Below are 8,766 nucleotides of genomic sequence, written 5' to 3'. Positions count from 1 at the left end.
TCGCTCTCACCAGTGTGAAGGTCTTAATACGCAAGTGGAAGGCCTGAGGATTCACGCATACAGGCTATTGTCATTGTATGTTTTTCACAGGCATAATGTGCACTTTGCAACAAATATGCATGTAATGTGTATAGTAAATCCCCCTAGCCTATATTAGTGCATATTATGCATCTCATAAAGGACATGCTGCATTATGTTTCACAGCTGTAATACGGGTGAGTGGTTCAATAGAAATCAATGGGCTTTTGGCACTGCGTAATACGCAATGACAATATGCCTGTGTGAGAGAGACAAGATGTCGCTTTTATCAGTGACTGTATTACTTCATGAGTATATTGAAAAAGTAATGGTAGACTGGTCCTACTGGGAGAGAATAGGTCCAAAAATAAACATTTGACTAGCCCAGCAACTAGGCATGTATAGGAAACTTATATTTATCTAGCCTACTAAAAACCGTTTAAGGCATTACCCCAGTGTAATGTAAATAGATAATGTCAAAGAATATTCTGATGCATACTGCAGGCACAAATAGTGTGCATTTTTTTCTATGCAGTGTTTGTTCATATGGTTGTGGCACACTACAAGTACCTAATAATACACCCAAAAAGTCTCCAGTGGGCTCATATTAGGGGTGGGTGGAGTGTGTGAAAGAACTAAGAACAGGAGTCAGCTAAATAAAAGAACCTCAACTAGGCCATCCATGTCTGCTGTAAAAAGTGTAAGATATTATATATAAAAATTTTCTGACCATAAATTTTATTAAAGTCTTAAATGAATAAACACAAGACTCAAAACACCACACTGTTAGAACAAAAAGAAAGCCTGCAAATTAAAATTGCAGTTTTATTGACAATACTGCCGCACACATCCAGCCAGGCCAAGAAATGACAAAGTAAACAGCAACTTCAGACAGAACAAAAAAAAAAAAAAAAAAAAATTATATCTTTGGCCATTTAAATTCATCCAAACCCATCTAAAGTACAGCTAAAAATATGCTCAAAAAAAAAAGTTAAAAGTTACTGGAATGATCAGAATATTTTTTTCTTATATGGGAATTTTGTCTTATTTATTTAGGTTTTTTTTTTGTAACAACTTTTTTTTTCTTTTTTTTGTAAAGATTTCTCCATTTGCTCCCCTTGGAGAAGAAACAGCCCTGGTCTTACTCCATCCTGCCCGCCACCCCGCCCAGAAAAAGAACAAAATACATCAGGGTTTAAATTGGCAGAAATCTACAGGTGAAATTTAAAAGAACTAAAATAAAATTACATGTGTAATTTAAAAGCCCCACACCCTGTCAGCCGGATTCCCGCTACAGAAAAAAGGACAGCTGTATACCAATATGTACAAAAATATAAAATGTAAATAAAAAATACAAACATAGGAACCCCGTCCAAGGGTGTTTCTTAGTTTCCCATTTCAGAATTTTAAAAAGGGAAAAGCAAAACTTTTTTTTTGCTGCTGCTGCTGTGAACCTCGCCCCCTCCCCTTTTTTTTTTCCTTTCAGGAGTGGGGAGGAAAGCAGGTGAATGCAACCCAAACTGGCAGTGAAAGGGTTGGCCCACTCAACTTAAGAGGACCAGGGGCTGCTTTAAAAAAAGAATGCACCAAGGGCACAAACCAGCGCCTCACAGACGCAGTAATGTGCACGGACGGAGAAATGGGCCATAGGAACCTGTGTGAAGGGTGGGACGGATGAATCACTCTAAGTGACCATATTCTGAGCGTGATGGGGTGGGGAGGCGGTGGAGAAGGATTATATATAGAATTTATTATGAGACAGGGAATGACTCTCCCCTCTAGTCATCTTCATCCGTTTTCTGCTTCTTTGTTTCAACGTCATCTTCGTCCTTAATGGGAAAGAGATATATATATTTTAATGTATGAAGAAAGTTAGATAAGACATTGAATACTTTGGACTGGCATTATTAAATCAAGTATGTTTAAAGTTCCACACCTATAAATAAGTCATTGTTCTCAAGTAGTTAACAGAAAAACTACAAAGGCTTATAAAATCTTTGTATGTTAGTAAATCCACGACCCAACTTCCCAAGCGCAGTGTGCATATTACACCAATATATCATCCCTGAAGCTTTTTCACCATGGACAGCACTTCATAGTCCAGAGCCTCAAATGAGTTATGGGGACCTAAAAGTTACAGGTCTGGTACCACTCTATTCCACCCAATATCTCCAAAGAGGCCATTTTTCTACATGGTTCAGACAATCCCTTTTGTTAAAAATGGTTTACAGACAGTAAGTGATCAAAGGGCGTCATGTTTTGAAGCCCCTCCACTGTAGAGATCAGATGTAATATGTGCTTAAACCCTCAGCACAGGTCCATTAAATTCAATGTGCTGTCAGCATAGAGGTATGTGCAGAGGTACCAGAGTGAGACTCTTAGAAGCCACCATAGAAAAAAAAAAAAAGTGTATGACACCCCTGTGGCCCCAGCTAACCCAACTATTCACTCACAAATCCTTAGTACTTTTAAAGGGTTGTGAAAATCAGTATTACTCTGTACTAAAAGTATATTCAGAGAGGGGATTTATTGAATTGTGTAGACAAGACCTTTTAAAAAGCCTGCTGCTTTTAGGAAGGTGTGTGTGTGTGTGTGTGTGTGTGTGTGTGTGTGTGTGTGTGTGTGTGTGTGTGTGTGTGTGTGTGTGTGTGTGTGTGTGTGTGTGTGTGTGTGTGTGTGTGTGTGTGTGTGTGTGTGTGTGTGTGTGTGGGTGGGGGGGGGGGGGGGGGGGGGGGCAGTTGCATCTGGGTCTGGCTGTGCCTCTTCCCTGAAGATGCAAAATATTGTTCCCTGTAAACCATTTTGCTTAAAATTTTTTGAGAGGCTGTAGTGTACTTAATCAAATACTGAAAAAAATCCAGGTGATGGTCTACCCAAGATTACTACACTACCTCACATCTCCAGAAATATTAACATTGATGTTACTGTTAATAGGTACCATTAAGAAAAAAAAGTTGTGTCCGATAAAGATATGTCTTTCATATATCCTATTAGGACATATAGATATTAGAGTATGGTTCTTCACTTGAAATCCAGCTTATGAGCTAGAACAGATACCTGGTAACTCTTTAGCAGTTGCTAGTGGTTTTACATGGTTACTAGTTGTTGTGTAATACTACGGTGCAGCTATGTACAAGTATTTCAAGTTCTGTTTTTCACTTACGTCGTCATCTTCTGCTGCTCTTTTCCCAGTGGGTCCATCTGCTTCATCGTCTTCATCACCCTCATCTTCATCCCCTAACAAGAGAAGTCACATTTCAATATATACAACTAAACTTAATTATGCAATGTTTAAAAAAAATTTTTTTTTGATTTTCCTAAAATTTTAGGTTTAATGTATCATTTACACAATACTACATTTCGTTGCCTAACCCGACCCAGCACTCTTGCCAAAGCATTGCACCATTAACACAGATGGCACATGGAACATTTGATTGCATTTTAGCTGCCAAGTTAAGTCAATATTGGTAATTTAAAACTGGGGAGAAGTTGAATTAAAACAGAAATGGCCATTCATGCTAAGAAAATGTTGTGGTGCAAAATAAAAATCTTTAAAAACGTGTAACAATTTTGTTGTGCTCATCTTTCATCAGATGTTCAGTTAGAGGCATCAGTGCCATACATCGCTAAAATAAAAGGTCAAGTTATTTTTCCTTTGTCTATCACTTCAGGGTCTGTTAGGTTCCCAGTATTTCCCTATATTCCAGCAATGAGTACACTTCCTTATGTTCTACACAAAATAAGCAGCTTTAGAATACTTTAACTGGTTTAACAGTACCTTCTACTTCATCCTCTTCATCTTCTTCATCAACCTCTTCATCTTCCCCTTCATTCTCTTCCACATCATCTCCATTCTCTTCATTCTCCTAAAATAAGTTATTACATTTAATGAATAAAAGTTGACAAAACATCTTCAGTGCAGATTTACTGCAAACACATGTGACAAATTTTCATAGTTTTGCTCCCATAGCAGAAAACTGACTGAGTTCAATGTATGGCTGGGAAGCTATTGTATGCAATTAACATTAGAAAAATAATTGGAAGTTTGTAAAAGCTTTATATTAGTAGTTATATTCCAGAGAAACCATTGCATTAGCACAGAAAACTTAGCAACTACTCAAATTTATGTACTACCATGTGTGATACCACACGTACTAAAGCAGAGTGTGTAAATGGATTGTACTGTAAAGCAGTGCGGATTATGCTCAGGAGCCCTCTAGAGGCCTAAAGATGTACTGCAGCTACAGAGAATCAAATGAACATGTTACGGCCACAGCAAACACTTACTGCATTTCCATTGGCCGGCTTCTCCTTTCCATTTTCTGTTTCTTCAACAACTTCCTTTTCTTTTGCCTTCAAGTCCTGCACAGGAATACATCTGTTAGAACTACAATGCCTAGGCAGTACATGTAGCCAGACACTTCACTTGGCACAGATTCAGATGCCACTCTTAATGTGGCATTTGTCTCCGATCCCAAGTATTTATACAATAGATTGGAGGCTCTAGAGCAGATTTACTAATGGTGTAAAGTAGTTAAGATGAAGCAAACTTGGACTACACCGTCTTACAATGTGCCAGTTTTATCACAGTAGCTTTTCTAAGTGGCAAGTCAGCTGAATTTTGAAGACACGAGGTATAAAGTTATACTAGCCAATTAGTTGGCTTAGTTTCAGACAGAAATTGTGCTATTTTTTTGGAGCACGCCCCTTTGCTATAGAGGAACGCCCTTCATTGGCTACAATGATAAAAAAAAGTGTTTGAAAGTGTCTAACACTTAGTCTAACATGCTTTGCATCAGTTTATCTATTTTCTGGCATGATTGTGCAGCATCAGTCGCCATACAGACCAATGTAGAAGCTGGCCTAACAGATAGACCCTTTCTTGACATCTGATATAAGGGTAAATGCCCATGTGGTCTATTTGCATAAACAAAATACTGCCCACTGGGTGAAAGTGGATAAAATGCGAATAAATCCAACTTGGGCAGATATACATGACAGGCACTGAAATGCAAAGTAGAAGTTTTACTAATGAGATCTAGATAATGAAACTTTTTTCTAATTGTTTTTATTTTCTGATGGTATTTTTTTCTGTTATCTGTACATGACTATGGGGGTGGCCATGTTGCTGTTTAGAGATATGCTTTACAGTAGGCACATGGACCACAGGAACTTGTGGTTTAAAGTTGACTTCTGTCAGAGACAGTGCTAGGCATGCTCTGTGACACAATCTGAGGTCGTTGTGCAGGGAGGGAAGGAGGTGAGCTTTGATTATCAACTATTTAAGTAGTTGGTCTTCTGTTATCTATATATAAAAAGGTAGGTATTACCTTTCAGTGGAATTCTACCTGTGATAATGAGATGACTACAGAGAGGTTTTCCCTACAGAAGTTTAGTGGCCAATGTGAGAACTGCAGGAGATTATTTATAAACAAACATTTTCATGAAAAAAGCCACATTCTTCATATGTTTAGACACTAGGTCATTCTCTGATGATAAATCCCCTTTAATAGCACTACTTATTTTACATTAGTGAGAAACCAGATGACAGGCCAGTGAATGCAGAAATGCCAGTCATCATACAATGCAGCACATAACACAATATAATAATGCACAAGGCCAGAACTCGTCCATCAGAACATCACCAGTTACAGTACTATGGCAGATGGTGCAATTCCACCCAGAGGTGAAGCTCTTTTATCATGTAGCAGACTGGGGGAGGTGATGGGAAATAAGGAGGATCCATCTGAGGCAGTGATTTTGGACACCTGCCTTCTATCACTAAGCTAATGCAAACCTTGGAACAACTATTCCAGTAGGTTACTGCAGCGCTAAGGCGTTGTAGCCAATAAGTCCACCTGCGATCGTCAGCGCCCTATGCGATGCCCCCGCACGTCCATTCCTCCGCTCACGCTGTGTGTTCACTCCACTCCACGCTTTAAATCCCATTTCAAATCTGGAGCCCCTCATGCCGCGCAGCAATTGGCCCGCTCTAGAGTTCTATCCCCGCCCATGTCCTTATCCCGCGTTCTAAAGCCTCTGATTGGCTGCCGCATCCTAGTCACAGCCTACATTGAGCGCACAGGCTCACGGGATTTGTAGAGCGCTTCAGACTAGGCTCGCCTTACTCCCTTATACAGACACGCCCGGAGAGAAAAGGCGGAGAAACTACAACTCCCAGTAGGCTGTTCAAAGCAAGTTCTGCTGAGTGACGCACGGGCTTCACGCTGGGGGTGAACAATGATGTATAGAATAAACGAGGTAACATGGTAATTGACGAGCTGCTCTCACGGTAAATTATCGCAGCTCCCCTTGAAGAGCAGGAGACGTGCCCGATAGCCGTCGCCTCTTCTCATATCTCACAAGCGCGTCACTGGAAGGGTTAAAAAAGCCGCTCTTCTATTTACCGCTGCCCTTGTTATAGGATCGCTTCGCAGGTAGACCTAGCGCCGTAAGCGGAGCCAGTAATTAACCCTTCCCCACCTCTAATTAAAGGCTCTGCCTTCAAAGTCTTAATCCGGTTACCATCTGTCCCCCTCCCCTTACTCCCTTCAGATTCATCGGCTCCCCCGGGACTGAGCCGGTGGACGTGGAGAAGAACTGTGTACAACACAAACAAGTGGCAGAACCCATCCCCCCCATCATAACTCATCCGCGCAGCTGGGACCTTATTAACCCTTCGCTGCAACAAAGGGACTCGCAGCGACTCATCATTGTGGCGGATGTTGCATCTCAACATGTAGCAGCAGCAGCAGGGATTTATAGGGAAGGAGGTGATGATCGCCAGAACACGGCGGCGGCGGCTGCTGCTGCTGCACAGCGCGATCCGCCTGCCGCGGAACCAGTGCCCGCAACATGCCCAACTCCACCGCCTGCCAGCTGTAGCCGCCAGCAGGATGACAGCAGCTGATGGGCAGCGCTAATATCCCCGGCGATCTCCCCGCGCATCACTACAGCGGGGACTCGGCGGCTAGTAGCCTACAGCTGACTACACTGGGTCCACATGCCACCAAATCTACGACCAGGTGAAGCTCTGACACTATATAGCATCGCTCCGACCATGGGGGCGCGCGGGGTTTAAAGGGCTAATCTGCCAGCGCTGAGGATTTGCAGCCCCCTTATCTGTCCTGACAGCGCGAGGAGTCTATACAATGATCTATCGCTTCCATGGCGGGGGATGGCAGTCCACCCACCCTGTGCGTGGGCACCGGCCGGGAACACGGCGCTCCTCGGCACATCCCCTATAGATATAGAAGAGACCCCCCAACTTTCCCTCCCGCACGGATCTGGCATCTGGTACCCAGCGCCTCCAGACAGCAGCGTACACCGTGTGCTCCTCGCCAGCCAAACTTCTCCGGGCAGGTGCAGCGCCGAGTACAATGGGGACAGCAGCGCCGGGCACCCCGCACACACACAAAGCTCCCAGTGTACTGGCCGCTTACCTTGGTTGTCTTCTCTACACTGGCGTCCACTGCTGTGTCTGACATGATGAATGGAAGAAAATATAGTCTAGTCTATAGATGAAAAAAATAAAAAAGTGCAGGTAGATCCCGGGAGGAGCGGGAAGCTGCTGCGGGAACAATGCAAAGATGGCTTTTTTTATTTTTTATAGTGACTGCCAGTGAAGGACTCACGCGGCGCCAGGGACTTTAATATAGATTAGTGGGAGGAGCGACGCACCGGCTCCTCGCCACCTCATTGGCCAATGGCCCCTAGCAGAGGGGGGTGAGTTAGAACAGGCGCCTGATTCGTCCGAGCTCAAACAATGGGGGAGGGGAGCTTGTTTGCCTTCCCCTCCCTCAAACTGCAGTACCGGCTATGACCGCAGCGCCTCTTTCCTAGTCTATGGCGCATGCGCCGTAGCTTAGCATTAGCAGCTCTGGCAATCCGATGCAAATGAACATTATATTTTTTTTCTCCCTTTTTCTATGAGGGGGGGGGAGCGGGATGGTGGCGTGTGCAAAATTACACACAAAAAGCGGAGCGCCTAGAAGAAGAGCAGCCCCTTTACATTGTGAAACCTCCCCCGGGGGCATCTACTTGCCCTCTGCGCAGAATGCCGCGCATTGTATGCTATTGTAGCGCTCGCCGTAGGAGTCGCACGACATGATTGAAAACTGGAGCGATACGATTGTAGTTATTTGAAGCGCCTCTGGGTTATGAAAAAAAAGAGAAAACCCCCAATGTCGCCAGTATGGGGCGCTGTGTCGCACGATCTAGTCGAGCGGTGTAGTGGGAGCGCGGCAAATTCTTGTGTGATTTATGACCAGTATATTGTATGTGTGAGGGGACTGGGAGGGGGACGGCTGCCGGACTGAGCGCGCAGCCTGCCGCAGGGAAGACGCAGTACATCCGCAGCCATGTGCGGCTTCTGGCACGGCGGGCTGGCCGCACACCGGTAACCTTGCCGCCCGATGCTCAGTTTGCGAGGGAATTTTTTTTCTCCCTCTCTCTCTTTTAACCCTTAAAGTGAAGGGCAGACGGAGTGGAAATTTTCCATTCGACATTAACCCTCCCCCTCAAACTGTCATCCCTCGGCCCGCGCCGCCCTCCCACAGCACCCTTTCTGTGCCGGCCGTGCTGCTACACTACCGCGCTCCGCCGCTAGGGTTCTCCTCCGACATAGCAAGCAGACACGATCTCACTATCGTACTTCTCGAGGCTTTATAATCGATTTCAGGTGCTAAACGTTAGGGGAGCTCAACAAGCTGCCGATTTTAGGGAGAAAGTCACCGACATTGTGATTAG

At 44.1% G+C, this 8,766-nt stretch overlaps 1 protein-coding gene across 1 annotated transcript; it reads right to left on the bottom strand.

The window, feature by feature from the left end:
* Positions 1 to 804: 804 nt before the first annotated feature.
* Positions 805 to 7,651, bottom strand: PTMA (prothymosin alpha). The gene is made up of 5 exons (XM_066602722.1): positions 7,461 to 7,651; positions 4,306 to 4,380; positions 3,797 to 3,884; positions 3,182 to 3,255; positions 805 to 1,847 (listed from the first exon to the last, which is right to left on the bottom strand). The coding sequence occupies exons 1-5, from the start codon at positions 7,503 to 7,505 to the stop codon at positions 1,797 to 1,799; spliced, it is 333 nt and encodes a 110-aa protein (XP_066458819.1). The 5' UTR covers positions 7,506 to 7,651; the 3' UTR covers positions 805 to 1,796.
* Positions 7,652 to 8,766: the final 1,115 nt, after the last annotated feature.

The sequence above is a fragment of the Eleutherodactylus coqui genome, chromosome 1 (assembly GCF_035609145.1).
Source record: "Eleutherodactylus coqui strain aEleCoq1 chromosome 1, aEleCoq1.hap1, whole genome shotgun sequence".
Lineage (NCBI taxonomy): Eukaryota > Metazoa > Chordata > Amphibia > Anura > Eleutherodactylidae > Eleutherodactylus > Eleutherodactylus coqui.
Note: the sequence above shows the minus strand (reverse complement) of the source record. Positions and strands in the feature narration are given on the sequence as shown.